We start from the raw sequence: 20,522 nt of genomic DNA, 5'->3' as shown, positions 1-20,522 counted from the left end.
GTCATTGAAGAGCGGACAGTATTCATCATCATTTCCACCCCTTTGAGGAGACCCTTCCCTAACCTGGGAATGTTAGGAAGCTCTCTGATTTTGCAAAGCTCTCTTCCTGAGATTTGCACAGATGTGTGTGTGGGGGGGGGGCTGGGTAGTGCAGCATGGCCCACAGGCTCTCTGCTTCTTGGGGAGGTACACGGGCTCTAGCATAAAATGAGTTCAGTCCCTGCAATGGGCCACTCTTGGGATCACACAAACAGCTGTGTTCTCAGTCACTGGCATACCATGGTGGAAAAATAAAAATCAAGTAGGAAGTACAAGTGTTGGGTTAGGAGAGGAATGATAATGTGTTCAATGATTCTCAACCCCAGCTGCATTTCAGTACTGAGAATATGCTTCCCCACAATTTCATCTCTCCTGCCCGTGCAGACCACCTAAAGCCCTGTGAGCCAGGGCACTTTTGATGATATAGGGAGTAAAGAGAAGAAAATGCTTCAAGGCCTGTTGAATGCTAAAGGCAGCAAAAAGGGAAGTCCTTGGAGGGCAGGGAATTGCAAACTAAGATTAAGCCACTTAGTTCCCAAAATTTCCTCTGTATCTCACATGTAGCCCCTTTAAAATCCTACACTATCTTGGGGAGATGGTTGCCATGTGAAATGAAGCAGAGGTGTGAATGAAGTGGAGGCATGGATCTAATTTAGCATATCCTGCTGGTGAGATCTCTGTGCTTTTTGTTGGGCTCCACGTGGTTGCTGGTGGAGGGTCCTAGGCTCTGTCCTGTGGCCCCCTGCTGTCTCCTGTTGATAGAACAGCTGCTCTTCCATAGGCGTGTAGTTCAAATCCCAGTCAACTTTCAGCACAGGAGCCTCTTCCCTTTCAAGGCCTCAGCACCCTGTCTGGGCTATGCTTTCTAGCAATCTGTATCTTCTCTGCTTCACATGTATAAATAGCATTTTTAAATGAGACTAGAAGCATTTGAAAATGAAACTAGCTAGACTCACTAAAATGAGAGGAGACGCCTCTAGGAGTGCCATCTGTCTAGCTCACAAAGGGCCTCACACTGTGCAGGATTCAGGTGATTATACATGTTAAGGCAGCCAGGATCCTCCCCCAGGGTCTGGAATTGAGAATGAGAGAGACTTGGCCTCTCTATGTGGAAAGACTGTCATATCTGACCTTGGACTCTGTGGCTGCCTCAGGTGACTGGGGAAGTTATTGCTTTCCAATGCAGATGAAGGAGGCTGATGCAGAGAAAGGAAAAGACACCCATGTACAACATACACATCCAACACACACATGGACATTGCCCTCTCCCCGCCACCAACACACATTTCTCTGGTCAGATGAATTTTGAGAGCTCTGTAATGCATATAAGAATATCATAGGCTCTGTGAGACTTAACTTGTACTCTTCAAGCTTATTGGACCCATTAATTCCTTTTTCTACTCAACATCCCTGCTAAGGTTTGGATATGATTCAGATGTGTCCCTGAAGGGCCCACTGTGGTCAAAATGTTGGTTTGCAGGGTGGCACTGTTGGAAGGTGGTAGAAGGCCCTTAGGTCACTGGGGATGTGCCTGTGGCAGAGAGTGTGTGATCTTGGTCTCTCTCTGACTTCCTGCTTGGAGATGTAAGCTCTTCCTGCCATGAGCATTCTTGTCATGACGTGCTGCCATCTGCTGCCTTTCCGGGGCCAAATAAATGGGACCACTGACCTTGGGCCTTGAACTACCAAAACTGTAAGCTAAATAAACCTTTTTTCTTTATAAAGTTACCTGCCTTTAGTGTTCACTGTAGTAAAACAAGGCTCCCTACTATAGCCCCTCAAGACTAATGCTCTGGGTTACACACCTAGGATATGCTGGAGCATGACTCTAGTTTCATTTTCACTCATTGCCTTGGGCAACCACTTCATGCATCAACTTGTCATTGTTCTCTGGAGACCTCAGATCAGGGGCTGACAGAATAGAACAAACACCAAAATCAAGCAGACCTGAAATCAAACCTAAGCTACTTAATCAACCAACAGATGAAGTAACCATCACTTGCCAGGCACTTCACTTCTGTGAACTGCCATTTTTCTTACCCATAAAATAAAACTTTAATGAGGATTAAACAGAACAGTCCTCAGTTAAAATGGCAGTTGCCTTGTACCCCTCCCCTTATCCACTTAGCAGTGTCCTCCCACTCCTGACTGCTGAGGGCGCTCTGGTGGGGAAAGAGTTGCCTACATACCAGCATGGAAAGCCAAGACCACTTGAGTAATTACTCCCAAGGCTTTTAAATGTACCCAAGGTGTGTTTTAATCAGGGATGCTAAGACACACAGAGTCAGAAATGACTGTCATGAAGGTCAAAGTTTACACTCAGATCTCTACCAACCAGAGACATGGCCTACATGCAGGATCATACGGGGGAGCAACAGGGTTGATCAGAAGGCAAAAAGAGTCAAGAAGAATGTAGGTGAGAGTCTTTATTGTGGATGCTGTGGGAAGGAAAGGTGAGGTAGGGAACAGTGTAAGATGGGCTAATCTGAATTTCACTGAGCTCTGGGCTGTAGGAGCTGTCCCCAGTGGTGGTTCCCTGGGAGGATTAGGGCAGAGGAACAGTGGCTGAGCACATGAGAGATCTACAGAGAAGGTGGCTTGCATTTGAGATGCACTCTGGGAAAATGACTGCCATCTACAGGAATTAGCTAGCCCTGGGAGGGGCAGTCTCTCCAGAGACGGCAAGGCCCCACATTACCAAAGCATCATAAAATACAGGGAAAAAAAATGATGAGCACAAGTAGCTTCCTGTGCCCTCGGAAGAAGGGGACCTGATCTTCACTGTTGATGAAGTCCCAAGTTACCATTGTGTCCCAAAGTGAACAGGGAACCTTCTTCCCCCAGCCTATCTGTCCTGGACTATGTACCTCAGTGAACATCTCCATTCCCAGGCACTCAAGTTAACCTCTTGGATGTGGCAGATGCCTCTCTTCTGCTCCTTGGTACAACACTCAGATCCTCTCTTAGGAGGGCTTATTGCCTGGTGCTACAATGCTGTGACAGACAGGCTTCACTGCTGCCTATTCACTGAGTGGCCTACGTCCAATGGCAGGCTGACAGGGAAGGATAGAGACGGCTGACTGTCTTGGTCCAAACTGAGGCAACTTTGAAGGGCAATTCTAGCTCACTGGTACCCCGAGAAGTTGGTGAAGGCTGCCACTGGGTCTGCATTGTGGATGAAGAGACTTGTCCCCGGGCCCTCTGTTACTTCCTTCCCCTCCCTCTCATAGCCATGCTGCACTTTAAATTCTGTCTGCGTCTGCTTCCAAGGAACCCCAAACTATGGAACTAATCTGTTACACCAGTGCTGGAAACACCACTTCCTCATCATCTTTGAAGTCAATCTGCTTATCTTTCCCCATTGATAGTGTTTTAGTTTATGGCCACCACTATGTCTGCTTAGGTAACCAAAAAGAATAAGGAGTCCAGCTCCTGGCTCACAATCGTTGTGTGTTATTTTAGGCTTCACCATACGCAGTGTAGATAGATAGATAGATAGATAGATAGATAGATAGATAAATCATACACACACACACACACACATATGATACATATAAAGCAAAAGCTTTACTTCCCCAGAACAGATTTGGTGCTCATCCATTGCACTGCAGTCCCTTGGGAAGCTTTGCATGAGGGTTGGGCCTCTGGTTCAGTCAGACTTTTACACAGATCTGCAACTCCTAGTACAGGTGCTGCCTCCATGAAGAGGCCTCTTTGTCCAGGGTGTTTGGTCAAGGGCTACTTTCCCCAGGTGACTCTGCAGAGACCTTACCCAGGAGAAGAAAGGAGCTTCAAAGATATTCTTCCCCCCCAAATCTCCAGTGCTTTTCCATTTCCATCCCTTCCCCTGCTCGCCACCCAGGACCCTGGGTCCCAGAAACAGCAGGGGCCTTTTGTTCAGAACTTCCTTAGCAGTGCTACAATGCCACTGTCTGTACTGATACATCAGCCCCTGGACTGGTACTGCTTCACTGAGTGGGGGGACAACATTGGGGGAACTGGTGCCTCTTGCTTGCAGTGTTACAGTAAGTGATTAAAGGTGTGGCTGTTACCAGTCATGAACTGAATAATCATAAGCACATATACAATGGGAGTCCCATAAAGATTATAATGGAGCTGAAAAATTCCCATCATACAGTAATGTCATTGTTGTAGTGACATCACAATGTGATGTATCAGTCATGTGTTTATGGTGATGCTGATGTAAACAAACCAGCTGCATGAAAGTCTAGCAACATAATTATGTACAGTGCGTATTGCTTGACACTGATGATAAATGACCAAGTACTGGTTTATGTATTTACCACGCTGTGCTCTTTATCATTATTTCAGAGCATACTCTTTCTACTTATCTATATGTATACAGGTATACTACATATGACTATAAAACAGTGTGCTGTGTTATGTGGCTGCCATATCATATATTTTGTGTTTACCACATTTCTTGAACGCAACATTTTCTCCAGTGCTTGACTTAATCTTATTGTTTTGCTCATTGTGGCCCTAGGAGTTATGTGAGATATGCATGTATATACATATATGTGTGTGTGTGTGTGTGTGTGTGTATGTATATATATCTGGTATAGCCTAGGCATAGAGCCTAGATTTTGTAAGGACACACTATGATGTTCACACAACCATGTAATCATCTAACAATGTACTTCTCAGAATGCATCCCTGTCATTAAGTGACACATGACTACTCTTTCATTTTGGCTTGTTGTCTTAAAAGATCACTTCAACACTTGGCAGCTCTGCTCTCTCCAGCTCAGCTCAGTTCAGCTCAGTTCTTGATGGACTCATAATTATTCTCCTAATACAGAAGGGACAATGACCTTTGAAAATGAAATTGGTATCCAACATTAACCAAGATTAACTATATTCTGGGCTAAAAAGTTAAGCTTAACAAATTTAAAGCTACTAAATCATATAAAATATGTTCTCTGACTATATTCAAATAAAACTGTTAATCAATGAAAGACGTGGAAAATCTTGAATATTTGGAAATCTAAAAACACATTTAAAAGGGCTGGGGTTATAGCTCAGTGGTGGAGTGCTTGCCAAGTACATGTGAGGTACTGAGTTTGAGTCTCAGCACTACTTATAATAAGTAAAATAAAGTCCATTGACAAGTAAAAAAATACTTTTAAAACAAAACAAAACAAAAAACATATTTAAACATATCTTTAGAGCTGAGGATATGGTCTTGTGGTCAAGTGCTTACCATGCTTAAGGCCCAGGTTCAGTCCCAGCACTGTTAAGAAATAAAAATTACTAAATAAATAAAAGTAATCTATAGATAAAAAGGAAATCACAAAGAAAATTAAAGTATTTTTAATTGAATAAAAATAAAAATACAACATATCCAAATTTGTAAAATACAGCTAAAGCAATGCATAGAGGAAGATTTATAGCTTTAAATGCTTCTATTACAAAAGAAGAAAGATCTGGAATCAATCATCTATACTTGCACCTTAAGAAAATAGAAGTACAGCAAAAGAAGCCTAAAGAAAGCAGAATATAAGAAGTCATAATGATAAAAGGACTCAGTGAAAAAAAAGAAAAAGAAAAACAATAGAGAAAAAAGTCAATGCAACCAAAGGCTAGTTCTTTGCAAAGTCCAATAAAATTGATAAACTTGTCAGACTAATTTAAAAAAATAGGAAATAAAGAAGGCCCAAATTATGAATAATAGTAATAACAAAACAGACTTTAAGTACTTTAAAGGCATAATACTCTGCATGATCTTATGCTCATAAATTTGATGACTTGGATGAAATGGACAATTTCTTGAAAACTCGACTAATCAATAATCCATAACCTGGATAATTCTATGTATATTAAAGTAACTAAATTCATAGTAAAATATTTCCTAACAACATTTGGGTCTGTCAGGGCAAAAAAAAAAAAAAAAAATTCCCAAATCTATAGAAGTGGATGGAAGAGTTCTGACAACATGGACTTCATGTAAGCCCTATGCTGCCAGGAAGCAGAGAAATTCCTTCTTGGGTTCTGAGAGAGGGTTAGCCACAAAGGACTACCTGCCTTCCCAAGTCCTGAGACAGCATGCATTTCTAACCATCTTCAATGACTCCCCCTTAAAAGAAAATGAAATTCTGGGCTGGGGATGTGGCTCAAGCCGTAGCGCGCTCACCTGGCATGAGCATGGCGCTGAGTTCGATCCTTAGCACCACATACAAATAAAGATGCTGTGTCCGCCAAAAACTAAAAAATGAATATTAAAAAATTCTCTCTCTCTCTCTTTAAAAAGAAAAATGAAATTCCAGTTTTCTCCCTACGTTGTTCTTCATTAATGAACATTATTCCTATAGCAATACCCTGAATAAAATCATCTCCTTAATTTTCCAGTTCATTTTGTCCTTCACAGTCTTGATATGTGGACTTGCATAGGACTGGAGCTCACCTTTGGATCCCTGTTTGCTCCCCTCAGATAAGGGCTGCTCCATTTCTGACTGGGACCTGGGAACAGCACTATGTCCCACTTTTGGCCCTGTGCTCTAGACTCTGATCCAAGAGAATATTTGGTTTTGATTTCTTCATCTGAGTTCTTGGGAAGGCTTCTTTTATTTCATGCTGTGACCATTTGGTGATCTATGTGAACAGATTAATGGTTTATAGAGACCTTTTTCTGTCAAGTGGTTGATAATAGAGAATCTGATTCGTTAGTCTTTTCTATTTGTCTCTTAGTCTATCTTGAGCTCAAATCAATAACTAATTTCATTCCCACTGGGAAGCAGATATCCAGACTGGTGAGTTTTATATTTCTATTTCTGTTTGACCCATGATTGAGATTTTATAACTGAAGCTATAAGCTCTCTCTCTGTGTGACTGCAGGTCTGTAATTCAGAAAAGCCTTTCCCTCTCATTATGTGTGCAATAATGTCCAGATAGTATTACCAAATTTGATACAGTCTCTTAAAGAAGCTCTATTCTGATTGGCTTTGATGTAAGCAAGTGCTTGGACAAACTGAATATTCGTAAAATTACCACAAGTTAAGGACACTGAACCTCAAAATGCTCTCAATGTGAAAGAAAGTTTTTTTTTGGGGGGGTGGGGGTGGAGGGTACTGGACAAAAGGGATACCGTGCCACTGACATTCCCAGCCCTTGTTTATTTTTGAGACAAAGTCTTGCTAAATTGCTGAGGTCTAGCCTCCCACTGGATTAAGGTGTGCACCACTGCACCCAGCTTAATGGGTTTTCTAATTGAATAAGCTAGCATTTCTTCTACTAAATGTTTAAGATGATAAAGAAATGTTTAATTAAATTGAATCACTATTTTGATGAACTTTAAATAGGTTAAATAAATAACTTGAAAGATAATTTTCAAGTAACTTAAAACCTTGGGGTTAATTAATAGATATTGAATAGATAACCTAAATCATTTCAAAGACAAAATACTGAATCTCTGATTACTAAACATACTTTGCTATATATATTTTAAATTTCTATATGATACAGAGAGGGAGAGGCTATACATTGAGTCTATTAATTAATATGTTTATTTTGTCTGTAATCCCAGAAACTTGGGAGAATGAGGCAGGAGGACTGAAGTTCTGAGCCAGCCTCAGCAACTTAGGGGGCCTTTAGCAACTTAGTGAGACTCTGTCTTAAAAAAATATATTAAAAAAAAAATAAAAAGGGCTAGGGATGTGGCTCAGTGGCAAAGCACCTCTCAATTTAATCCCCAGTCCAAAAAAATTTAAAAAGGAAATTTTGTCATGCTCAAAGCTGTTTAGCTTGAATTAACAATTAAAAAAAAACCAACCATACATTTAAGGCTGGGCCTAAGAGTACACACCTATAATCTCAGCTGTGTGGGAAAAATTGAGGCAGGAGGATCTCAACCTAGAGGTCAGTCTGGGAATCTGATTGGGACTCTGTCTCAAAATAAATTAAAAAGGGGCTGGGGTGTAGCTCAGTAGAAGAGCACTTGTCTAGCAAGTGCAAGGCCCTGGGTTCAACCCCTAGTACTACAACAGAATAGAGGGGGCTATTTTCAAGTATTATACTGTTGTAAAAAGATAGAATTTGGTTTTCTCTGTGTTAAAATGGAAAAAATTCCTAGGATTATTCACCAGCTCTTGAAAAGAGGTTGTAAAAGGTTATCTGTTGCTTTCTGTGTAATTGGTCTAGATATCGGAAATTCTGTGTATTATCAGAACCATTTCCTATGCTTTATGTTGACTTTGTAATATCCTTGATTATTTTTTTAAAAAGTTTCTTACTTAGGAAAGAGCCAAGGATTTTACAATCATGTTAACTTAAAAATACATTATTGTCACTTTGGTTAAATATGTAGCCATGTACTATTCTGTATAACTCACAATCCTACCTAAATTGATGTTCAAATCTCCCAACAACTTTTGATATTCCGCCTTTCAAAGATCAAATACTACATGATAACTTTTGCAAAAAGACCACCTTTGAAATTTCCCAGAAGGCTCCTGGAAAATCCTAATGCATTTGTTCTTTTCACTTTGTAAAAAAATACAAGTGCTACGAATGGTGTGACTCTACTTCGTGTACAACCAGAGAAGTGAAAAATTGTGCTCTATTTGTGTACAATGAATCGAAGAGCATTCTGTCATGTATAACTGATTAGAATAAATAAAAAAATTAAATATAAATAAAAAAAAAAAGTGCTTAGATATTTTGAGATTTACTTGATTATGCTACTACTGATGAATTGAATGGGAAGAGTTGTCAAATGGGAAGAGATATTCAGCTTTCCCTCGGTTAAATCTGTACGTGTAAAATGTTTATATAAATATTTCAGAAATCATATGCTAGGTGGAAAGTGGACATTCCTGGAGAAATGCTCATGCCACCCTTGTGTGTGATGTATTTCCATTTATCAGAGTCCTTGTGCTGTTCTGCCTGGTATTATACGACAACATGACAGTGTTATCGGTCATAATTTCAATTATTTAAAAAATGTACACTTTACAACTTGAATCTAGCTTTTTGTAGGCTAGTGGTATTCAATTAAAAGTTCACATCACTTACCTATGAAGTTTTATTAATATACATATGTTTAGGCCTCACTCTAAACTTACTCAACCTCCTTACAGATTTGTTTGTTATATTAATAATATAATTTTGTCAGGATTATTATATGTGATATCTGAAGATGTCTTGCTCTATGCAGATTATGTTCATCTATTTTTATAAATTAAATAAAATACTAATTGTCTTCTTTAAAAAGAGGACTAATCATTGTGTTGATACTGTCTAGAACCTTTTTGGTTGGCTTTATTATCTTGTTCGTTATACTGCAGAAACAAACCAGTTTAGAGTATTTTTATTATAAGCTCAAAATTGTTAGTGACAATATTCTTGTTATGGGCTTCATCAATTTTTTGAAATGATCAGTAATAAATTAATTACAGCTACTTTATACATAATTTTTTTTGTTTGGTTTCATTTTATTCTGATGCTTCAGCTATCAGCTTGAATGCTTTGTCTTCACCAAAAAAAAAAAAAAAAAGACAGTCTCAAGAGCCACACAAAAAGTCAATGCCAGGTACTTTTGAGTGCAGGCTTTGATGACAATGCATAAAAATCTTTGAGACCACAATGACAAGCTAAATCCAGAGTTTCAGAATGAGATGGGCTCAAGAGACTGCTAATCCAAGATGAAGCTGAGCAAAAATTAATTAATTAAAGCCCAATGAACTTTGGTAGGATAATTGTGGCTTTTATTTGGAATATGTTGATATTTTAATGTACCATTTTCTAGATACTTAAGGAACACCTTTTTCTTTTTTTTTGGGGGGGGGTTTATATATATTTAGTATACCATGCTTTTATAAACTAAAACAAAACATTTGAAAATAAAATCTTTTCCCCTGCTTGACCACTCCAGAATATGGAAACTTTTACTATGTATTCTCAGTTTCATAGCAATATAATTATTTTCATAGATTCAATAAGAATCTGTCCTCCTTGTTAAGATATCTATTGGAAATACTGGTTATGTAAACAGGCCTTGCCTGTTCATATTCATATTTGAAAAAGATGCTCATTTAAGCAGAATATGAATGGACACTTTTAAGGACCTAAGGTTGACTCCATAGAGCCAACACTTAAAAAGCCCTCTTGGAAAAACTGCCTAGTACCTGGCTTATGGTGTTCCCAGCTTATAAAAGGAACATTACTTTCTGGCAAGCCCAGCAACTTTAAGATATTTAGGAGGGCTGGGGCTGTAGCTCAGGGGTAAACCTCGCATACATGAGGCACTGGGTTCGATTCTCAACACCACATAAAAATAAATAAAGATATTTTGTGTGTCCATCTATAACTAAAAAAATTTTTTTAAAAAAGATATTTTGGAAATCTCAGGATTAAAGGAATTCATGAAAATCTGTAGGCACTGAAGGTGATATCTGGTGAGGACTTTTTGGTTTGGCTTCTTAGCTTCTGATGAACAGTGTCTATGATCTGGAAGATCCCACATTGTTAAGATTTCAATTCTCCCAAACGAGATATATAGATTCAAAACAATCTATACCAAAATTGCAAGAGGACATTCTGTAGATATTGACAAGCTAATTATAAAATATACATGGAAAGGTTAAAAAATAGAATAAATAAAACATTACTGAAAAAGAAATTTGGAGGGCTTGCATACCTGCTTTAAAGTTACAATATGGACTTTAAATAGAGTCCAGAAATACACCCATAATATAGGGTTTTTAACAAAGGTACAAAGACGATCAAGGATGTCTTTTAATAATGTCAAGGACGGATGGTCTTTTCAAGAAATGGTGCTGCAAAGCGGGAAATGTACATACAAAAATGAACTGTGACCCTTTCCTCAAACCATACAAAATTAACTCCAAATAGATAAAACAAATCTAAGTATAAAATATAAAACTACTAAGACTTTCAGGGGAAAACACACCAGAAAATCTCTGTAACCTCAGATTAAGTAAAGAGTTCCGAGATGCCACACCAAAAGTATGTCCAAAAGAGGAAAATGATGAATTGGATTCAGTTTTGAAACGATAACCTTTATGCTGCAAAATATACCATTAGAGAATTAAAATACAAGATACACACTAGAAAAAAGGTTTGAAAATTGTTTACATGTCTGGAAAAGCACTTATACTCAGAATATATAAAGAACTCTCAAAATGCAACAATAAGAAAATAAGCAATCCAATAACGAAGATTTAGACATTTTAGCAATAAAGATGTACATATGACAAATAAGAAAAAAAGATGCTCAATATCAGAAGTCACTAAGGAAACACAAACTAAAACCAAATGAGATATTACACACTTAATAGAATGGCTTACAAAATCTGGCAATACTGAGCTAATGAGAATATAGGCCAATGGGAACTGTTGTACTTTGTTAGTAGGAATGCAAAACGTACAGCTACTTTGAAAATGAGTTTGTTAGTTTCTTATATAGTTAAGCATACACTTACCATATGACCAGCAATGCACTTCTCCCAAGAGAAATAAAACTTATGTCCAGGGGCTGGGGTTGTAGCTCAGTTGGTAGAGTGCTTGCCTTGTATGCACAAGGCCCTGGGTTCAATCCCCAGCACCACCAAAAAAAATAAAATTAAAACTTATGTCCATATAAAGTTTTGTGCACTATTGGTCATAGCAGCATTATTTGCAATAGCGATAGCCAAAAACTGGAAACCATCCTTCAACTAGTGAATGGATAAACTGTGGTACATCTATTTAACAGAATACTATTCAGTAATTAAAAGGAAAAGAAAACTACTGATAAAGGCAAAAACATGGATGAAAGTTCAATGCATTACACTAGGTAAAAGAAGCCAGATTCAAAAGGCAACACATGATGAAATTCCATTACTATGACCTTTTGGAATAGTCAAGTCCACAGGGATGGAGAATAGATTAGCAAGGAACTGGAGGGGGAGGAAAGGAGTTCATTACAAAGAGCGGCACTCACTTTCTGCAGTTATGAATCTATTTTGTAGTTTGAGATGGTTGTAGTTAACATGACTACATATCATCTGTCAAAACTTTTAGAATTTTACACCCCAAAGTGTGCCTTTTGCTTATATAACATTGAAAATAAATCATTATAAAGAAAGAGCAAGCAAGCAATGTGCCACATCAACTTTCTGCTTAGAAAACCTTTCCGTGGCTCCTAGGATCATGATTAGTCTGAGTTACTGGGTATGGAGGTGTAGCCTGATCTTCCTTTGTGATGTTTCCCCTTTCACTGTGCTCATTTTACCATGCTACCTGCAACTGCTATACCCCCAAATCACCTGTGATACCCTAGCACCGGTGCTCAGCACCACAGGCTTCTTTCCTCTGTAATCCTTATGCATCTGTATACATCGGTCTTCTCTCTTAAAGTGCTCTCTACTCCTTAATACAGCAAAATGCATCCCTAGGCCATACCTCCTTCTGCCAAAGTGTTTCTCTGGACTAGCCCCATAATAGATTCTATGCAGGGAAGTTTTGGGAATAGTCAAACCCTACACATTCCAAGAACTGACCCTTGACCAAATCATAGGAGATTACTTTGGAGTCCTTGGGATATCTTGTTTTTGTACAGCTGGGTCCTTGGGCCCTGCCAGATACTTTATGCAAACAATGTGGTTTATGGTGGGGGCCTTGAGCTACCCTGTTTCAGTGTGACGTCTTGAGGGATGGAGACTGAGTCAGTCTGGTGGGTGCTACATGCTTAAATAACTATCCTCCAATAAAAAACCTGGTTACCTAAGCTTGGGGAACTTTTCTGGGTGGCAATTCTTCACATGTTGTCACAAGGTATTGCTATGTGAATTAAGCATAGTTTGTGTGAATGCAGGGGAGGGGCACGCCTACAAGTTTGGGCCTGGTATCTCCCAAATCCTGCCCTTCATGCCTTTTCCCTTTCCTGATTTTTAATCTGTATCTTTTCACTGTAATAAAGCAGAACCAAGAGGGTGACAGCATTGTCAAGCTCTGTGAGTCCTTCTAGCAAACCATAGGGTGAAAGTGGCTTGAGCACCCCTGACACATCATCCTGCTGGGTTTACCTCCATCAGAACACTTGTCATAATGGATTGTCACTGCCTGTTTCTCACCGTGCTGTGATTTCTTTAACGACAAGAAACCTGTATAATTCATTTATCACTAGTGCCTAGGACTGTGCCTAGAACAGGTATTAAATAAACATCTGAATGAAAGACAGACCTCGTCTGCTCATAAGCCTGATGCCCACCTGAGCCAGATACTTGCCTCAGGGTCTTGTGGAAGAATGTGGAGGTAGCTTGGGTTCTCTCCCAAGAAGAAATCCTAAGACTTTGGCCAGGTAGTGAAAACCATCAACCCCAGAAAGCCCAGACTAGAAATTAAGATTGTCAGATGAAACACCCACAACAGAAATTTTAAAAGCCTTAGCCAAGTAACAGCAGTAACAGCAGGGTGCTAGCTGAGGATTCTGAAGGCTACCATGCTTGGGGGAAAATGAGAACAGTGAGGCAGAAAGAAGGGCCATGGAAATTCCACCCTGTCAACTACATCTCATTTTCTAATTCTGCCTTTCAGGGAAGTTGTCTCCACAGCAGAATGAATGACATTTCAGTGGAAAATGTTGACATTTAAAATTCAAGAAGTCTGTGGGAAATGAGGAGCCTATGGGTCCTACCTGGTTTCCCTGCCTAATTCCCTGCCCTGCCTGTAAACTGCCACCTCAGACCTCAGACCCTTTGTGTTCTTGCTGGGAGCTCCAAAAACGTTTAGCAATAGGCTCCACCACAAAAATCACACAACAATAATTAAGTTTTTCTAAGGATCCCTTACTGGTAATTTTCAGTCTTCCTTAAGAGATAAACACAGTTCAATTAAACACACAGGTGCTTCGTCATAGAGCCTGAAGTCCACTCAAACAGGAAAACAATACGCCACAAATGCCAACTCAGTGGGGAGTGCCCAGCCCAAATCAATACCTTGGACTAGAGTCATGGGATTTTAGGTTATTGGAAAAGACGTCAGACCATTGATTTTAATTTCCTTGCTTTGCAAATGGAGAAACTGGCACATCCCCATTTGTGACTGCTGAATAACAACAGTGAGCATGTGATTAGCCACAACACTATTTCTGTATGACAACCAAACCAGCACACTGACCTTCCTCACTAGACCTGGAATAGCCACTCCACACCTAGCAACATGCCCCCATCAAGTCACATCAAGCCTGGCTTGAAGCTTTCTTCAAACATGGTCTCATGGGCAATCGTAAGCGAGTTACAGCCCCTCTCAATCTGTTTTCATATGTAGATTATCAGTCCTGTACCTGGCATATAGAAAATGCTCAGTAAATGTTCATTTCCCTTTCCTCTTCCCACTAAGTTTTCCTCTCTAGTAGCCTTTTCCAACCAGACCTCCTCATTTGAACCACAAATCCAGAGAGAATTATTGGAGTGCTTTTCTCAATGCCTCCCAATGATGGCAAAAAGCTCGTAGCACTGTAGAAGAGAAGAAAGTAATTTGTTGTTTTCTATGGCTGTCTTAGGGCATCAGGGTTAATTCTGTTCAGGAATCCAACTGAGAAAGGTGATGGCTTCGTGGACTTACACGGTTCTACAGCAAACTTGCCAGTATCCTTTTACACATCTAGTACTGATCACTGTTCTTGAGAGTCCAACCAACAGGCAAGGAGGGGTTAGTGAGATGGGAGTAGGGCAGAGAAGATGAGGAGGTGATTTAAAAGGCCTCCTCCTTGTGCTTCCATAGCTGGTTGCTGCCCAACACTCCTGGAGCACAGTGTGCTGCCTACACACCTAGTAATATTGAGCCCATCTGGAGTAATCCTGTGAGGAGCATGCCATTCACTACCAGGTCTCACACCGTGTTGCTTTAAACCTTGCCCTGTGGTTAAAGGGTCAGCTCTTAGGCTCTTAAGGAACAGACTTCTAGACTTCATTACTCACCTACTACCCCCACCAACCCTCAACAAACGCATACCCTAAATATTCATGAGAATGTCCCTGATATATTTGAAGATCATTCAGGCTGCCTCAGTGCCCCTGGGCTGGTATGAGGAGTTCCTGGATTCCAGGGTTGCTCAATAAACCTGAATCTCTGCCATCTTCAACTGTCTCACTGATACACATTCCCTGGGACCTAAAGAAAAAATGCAAGGGCACTCATTGAGACCCTTTGGGCTGGGTTTACAGTTGCTGAGATGGTATCACACAGGTCTTCTAACTCTAGAAGTCAAAGGAAAACCTTTGGGGCAAAAGATAGGGATAGGTAACTTTGTTGGTTCTATTTAAGCACCTGAGGGGCGAGAAAGGAGTTTCTAGGGAAGTCCCAAGAGATGAGAAGGAATCACAGCTGTGGAACAATGAAAGACTTTTAAGTTGGAGACAAGAGCCAGATTACTCAACTTTTCTGAATTTTATGTGTCTGCTTTGGAAGAAAGAAGATGGGAGTCATGTAACACTCAATGCAGAAGTGAGCATGTCTTTTTCTTTCTTTTTCCAAACCCTGTATTCAAGGTACTCTCAAAACCCTGCCACAGCTCTCTTTCAACATGCCTGTGTTCCATCCTGAGCCCACCTGCATGCCCCTCCTCTCCTCTCTGGCTTTTAAGTTCTGATCTAACACACTATCTCACCCGCATACCTGTGTGGGGCCCTGCAACTTTTATAGGCTGGATCCCTAACTCCATACAGAAGCACTACAGGTGCACCACCTCCCTGATTTCTGGGCAACAACTGTCTTCTCAGCACCCAATGCAAAGGCTCAAAATGTTTGTAGATTGTTTGCAAAAAGTGCAGCAACTAATCAAGGGTAGCTGATCACTGCTCATAAGACCACTCTGGACTATCTCACTCTTTATTTAAGGCTGAAGTCTTGTCTCCAACAGCACCCAGATTTGGTCCTCCTGGCAGACAGAGGAGCAAGCATATGGTTCCAGGAGACACCCAAGCAATTCCATCTCAGAAAACCACTCCTGTTCCAAGGGCACAAGATGAACCCCTTCTGGGCTGGGCCACTCCATCCTGGGGCCAGGACCAGGCACACTCCAGCTAGAAGGTGCAGTCTAACCCTTCGCTGTTAGATTCTCTCTCATCTTCCCACCCTTAGAGAGGTCAAATTGCTGCAGTTCACAAAACCAGATATGTGCCTAGTCAAGAACGGTTTAGGCAAGGGAAACTGCCTATCCAGGGACCAAATGCTAGTCTCGCCTTAAAAACTCAGTTTCCCAGTTAACCACAGGCCTGCTACCAGAGCCAGCAGGGTCCCCGCTGTAACAAGTGCTCCACCTCTGGAAGTGAGTCAAAGGGGCAGGTGGGAGGGATGGTTAAGACAACTAGGAAAAAGAGAAATCAGAAGGGCAAAGCAATGGAAAGGGAGGGACCAGGTGGCAGAAAGGAGAAATAGAGAAAGCAAGGGAGGAAAAGAGACAGTCGCGGGGGCGGGGTAGGGAAGGACGAGGGAGCTCAAGAGGACCGACGCCCGGAGCAGAGGGCGCCGACGGCGCGGAGGGCGGCGGCGCCCTTACCGGCGGTGGCGGAGCGCAGGCTCTCCAAGCTCCAGGAGCGGGACAGGGCGCCGCGCATGCCCCCGCTGCCGCCGCGGCCGCCGCACACCACGCCGCTGCTGTCTGAGTCGGAACCTGGGGACAGCCCAGCGCTGCTGCTGCTGCTAGTGCCGAGATCGCCGCTTGTCTGCCCGCTGGACTCGCTGGGGCATTGCTGCGCCCTCGTGCAGGTGGGCCCGAGCTCCAACCAAAGGCTCGGAGGAGGCTGGGCTGGGGGCGGCGGCGCGGCAGCGGCGGCGGGGCTGCCGGGCGAAGGGGCACGCGAACCCCGGCCAGGGCCAAGGCCGGCGCCGCCGTCGGAGGGCGAGGGGCGTGCAGGCAGCCGCGCGGCGTCCTCGGCCCCATCCCCGCCGCCGCGCGGTCGCTGCTCCGGGCCGGCTGACATCATGGGGCTCCGCTAAGGAGGTTCCCGGCCGGCCGCTGCCCGCTTGGGCTCTGCGGCCGCGGCGGCCGGGACCCTCTGCAAGCGCGGGGCGCGCGGCTCGAGGAACGGTGAGGCGCCCACCCGGCAGGGCGAGGCGCATCCGTTCGCCGCCCGCTCCTGGCCGGCCCCGCGGGCGCTGAGCCGCGGCTGCGACCCCTGCGCGGGTCGCGGGCCCGGGCGGCACGCGCTCACGCACGCGCGCACGCAGACCAGGAGCGGCGGCGGGCGCGGGCGCGGCGCACCGGGACCCAGAGCGGCCCTGGGTCCCCACGGGGTTGCGCAGCTGCCGCCAGGATTGACGTGCGTGTGTTAGGACACGGTCATTCTCAAGAGTGGACACGTGGTGGTGAGTAGAGCTGGAGGTTTTCTCCGCAAGAATTACATCTCCGTTTTGGTGAGAGGCGCAGGCAGGAGGCCGCGCTCAGTCCCAGGCAGAGACTTCGGCCGCCAGCACCGCACTCTGGGACCGGGAAAACACGCTCCGCCCCGCCCCTAGCCCGGCTGGCACCCGGTCAGTGGGGACTATCACCCTTGATCTCCCTAACAGCTGGTGGCCAGGGTCGTGCCCTACCCAGAGAATATGGGCTGGCAGGTTGGTTTGCGTGTTTATGGGGTTGTAAAAAGTAGAGTCAAAGCACACGTTACAATATGCATGGAAAAGTCCAGTGCCAGGAACAAAAATTTGGGGGCCTAAAGGCTCATGACAAGGTGTCACAGATTACAGGTGTTTCTTTTGGGAGGGGAGGAAAGCTTCACCGATGTTCCCTTGACTATCCCAGACACTCCTGAGCCTTCTGTAGGTTCGTCGTGCCTACGTGGTGAGATACCTCCAAAGCAACAATCAACAAGTCATTATATGAAATACTAAATCTAGGAGGTGAAAAACAGCGGAAGACTTGGTGTTACTTTGGAGGTTGAGATGTGTGAGAGAAGTTTTAATAGAGGCCCATCAAGGCTGCTGACCACCTGTCCCCCATGATGGACAGACAAATATACACACTCTAAGCCTTGGGAGTTAGTTCAAGTGTAAAGTGCCATAGGTATTACCAGTAGTGAGGATGACATAAGAGGCATGCAGAGCCATCATGGGGTGGACCCTTGAAAAGTGAGCATTTTTTCCCCTTTTCTCCACTTGGGGTTCATTTCCCATAGCCTATCTCCATCCCTAAGCCATAGGTGCTCTTACCTCTGTACCATAAGGAACCCTGCATCTTCATAGATACTGTCCTCCTCTGCCCTAGCAACTCAGAGGGCTGGAGCAATAGCAACCAGAGTTCTAGGTAAATTACACCTGCCCAAGACAATAGCATTGTTGTTGGGTGTTCAGTTGATGGGCATTGGATGATGCCTTGACCAAATCTGTACATTAAAGCCCACTCTCTTTTTCCTGTTTATTTTACTCCTCTAGGGGGAGTGTGTGTGCCTTTTCTCCTTTCCTGGCCTCTCCATATCAGCATTCACACTTTCTGTCCAGTTCTTCCCCTACCTCCTCCTCCTCTTTTTTTTTTTTTCAAGATTTTTTTTTTTTTAGTTGTAGATGGACACAATATCTTTATTTAAAAAAAATTCCTTTATTTTGTTTATTTATTTTTATTTGGTGCTGAGAATTGAGCCCAGTGCCTCACACGGGCAAGGCAAGCACTCTGCCACTGAGTCACAATCCCTGCCCAATATCTTTATTTTTATTTATTTATTTTTTGTGTGGTGCTGAGGATCATGCATGCAAGGCCAATGCCCTACCACTGAGCCACAACCCCGGCCCCACTACCTTCTTCTTGAATGCAGGCTCTTTTACATGGAGGGTCATCATTTGTGTTCTCCTATGGGTGTCCTTTGAAGCCTGCATGCCAAGCCTTTGTGAGTGGGATGAACTTCACAGGAAGGGGTGGCCAATGCCAGTCCTCCCCACCCAGCTGCAGGGCTTGAGGGTTCTACATTAAAATAAGCATCAGAATTGTCCATTTCTGATACTCTGCTGCTACCACTACCATTCTGTACGTTCGAAAGGAGGACAGCTTGAGTCTCATTCACTGAACAACCCAAGGAAACTCTAAAATTTGTCATATGTCACTTTCCTCTTCCAGTCCCCTCAGAAGTTACTTTCCCTCCCTGGAAGACCCACAAGATCCTATGTGTTATGACCCAACTGATTTTTCTACCTTCTGTCAGCTTTCTGTGCTATAGCTGCAATGGCCACCTTGATGTTTCTCCTTGCTATAGGGTCTTTGCCTGGAATGCTTTTCTTTTTCTTTCACCTGGAATGCTTTTCTTTTTGCTTTTTATGGTATTGGCTCCTTCTCAACTTTAAGATCTCAGGAAATGTCTCTACTCAGTAACTCTTCATTTATTTATTCCTGGCACTTATGACTATTGGTCAGCAGCCTGTCTTTTGCTCTTTATCTACACACCTGTAGATAATGTCTGTGGTGAGGCTGGTGATGACTTACTCGCCACAATGTCCCCACAGTGTGTAGATAGAGTACCTCACCACTCCATGAGCAGCTGTGTAGGGATGAATGTGGCCTGGACCTGGGCAGGAGGCCAGCTGGACAGGAAAGGGAAGATTCTCACTCTTTTAGGTCAGGACTTTAAGAAGACTGAGGTGTGCTCTTGAGTGGAGGGTGCAGGGTACTGTGTCTGGATGGCAGCATCCTGAGTGGATCTAGCCTGTGTGAACCACTGAGTGGCATGCCTTCAGTGAGTCCATTTCCCTTTCCAATCTTCCCAAGTCTTCAGTAAATTTCAGTCAGATATTCTGTGCTAGATGTACTTCAGGGACAGAATCCCCTGGATTCTGGGACAAATCCCCATTTGAGCTCCACTATGAAAAAGAGATATGTGTTTCCTAAGATCACAGTGATGATAAAGGCTAAAATAAACTAATGCTTCCTATCCTGGAGGTGCAAGGGATCATGGGGGACAAAGGGATAGCAAGACTTAACCACAGGAAGATTCCTATTCCACATATTCTCTGTATATACTGTACATACATACATCCTAGCAATGTCTGAAATATTAGCATATATCAAGTATATGCTGAAAATATTGAACACATATGCTACTGACATGAGAACTTTATCTGCTAGTTGAATTTAATTAAAGCATGGGATAAAAAAGTCACCCACCCAGGAAGTGGTGAAATTAGTTCCAATACTCATCATCCATGCTTTGGACCACTATGTAACTGTTAATTCCCTGCCTCCTTATTTTTAGGACTCCCAGACATTTCTTGCTAGAATATTGGAATCACAGGCAAGTGACACTGTGAACATACTACATGTAGAGAACAGTACTAGTTTCTGGAGTTAAAATGAGGGAAATAATAGACTAGATTTAGATAAATATGACTTATATAAGCATAATTATCCAATATCTCTTCCAAGAGTCTTACTGAAATGATTGACAGGTTATAAAAACAGGGAAACTGAGACAGACTCAGTTTCACAGTGATACTAGTGAAAAGTATTAAAAACACAACCATTTAATAATTTTCTGAAATGGT

The 20,522-nt window shown here is 42.6% G+C and overlaps 1 protein-coding gene and 1 non-coding gene across 2 annotated transcripts in view; one reads left to right on the top strand and one right to left on the bottom strand.

Annotated features, from left to right (window-relative positions):
* Arhgef4 (Rho guanine nucleotide exchange factor 4) overlaps nucleotides 1–16,617 on the bottom strand; it is a 77,598-nt gene extending 60,981 nt beyond the window's left edge. The window contains exon 1 of the mRNA XM_071619234.1: nucleotides 16,558–16,617. Within this exon, the coding sequence (XP_071475335.1) occupies nucleotides 16,558–16,615 (58 nt within the window). The 5' untranslated portion in view covers nucleotides 16,616–16,617. The remainder of the gene's footprint in view (nucleotides 1–16,557) is intronic.
* Nucleotides 11,553–11,625, top strand: Trnat-ugu (transfer RNA threonine (anticodon UGU)). The gene has a single exon. It is a non-coding gene; the product is annotated as a tRNA-Thr (tRNA).
* Nucleotides 16,618–20,522: the final 3,905 nt, after the last annotated feature.

The sequence above is a fragment of the Marmota flaviventris genome, chromosome 11 (genome assembly GCF_047511675.1).
Source record: "Marmota flaviventris isolate mMarFla1 chromosome 11, mMarFla1.hap1, whole genome shotgun sequence".
Taxonomy (NCBI): domain Eukaryota; kingdom Metazoa; phylum Chordata; class Mammalia; order Rodentia; family Sciuridae; genus Marmota; species Marmota flaviventris.
The sequence above is the reverse complement of the archived record's forward strand: the minus strand, read 5'-3'. Positions and strand labels throughout refer to the sequence as shown.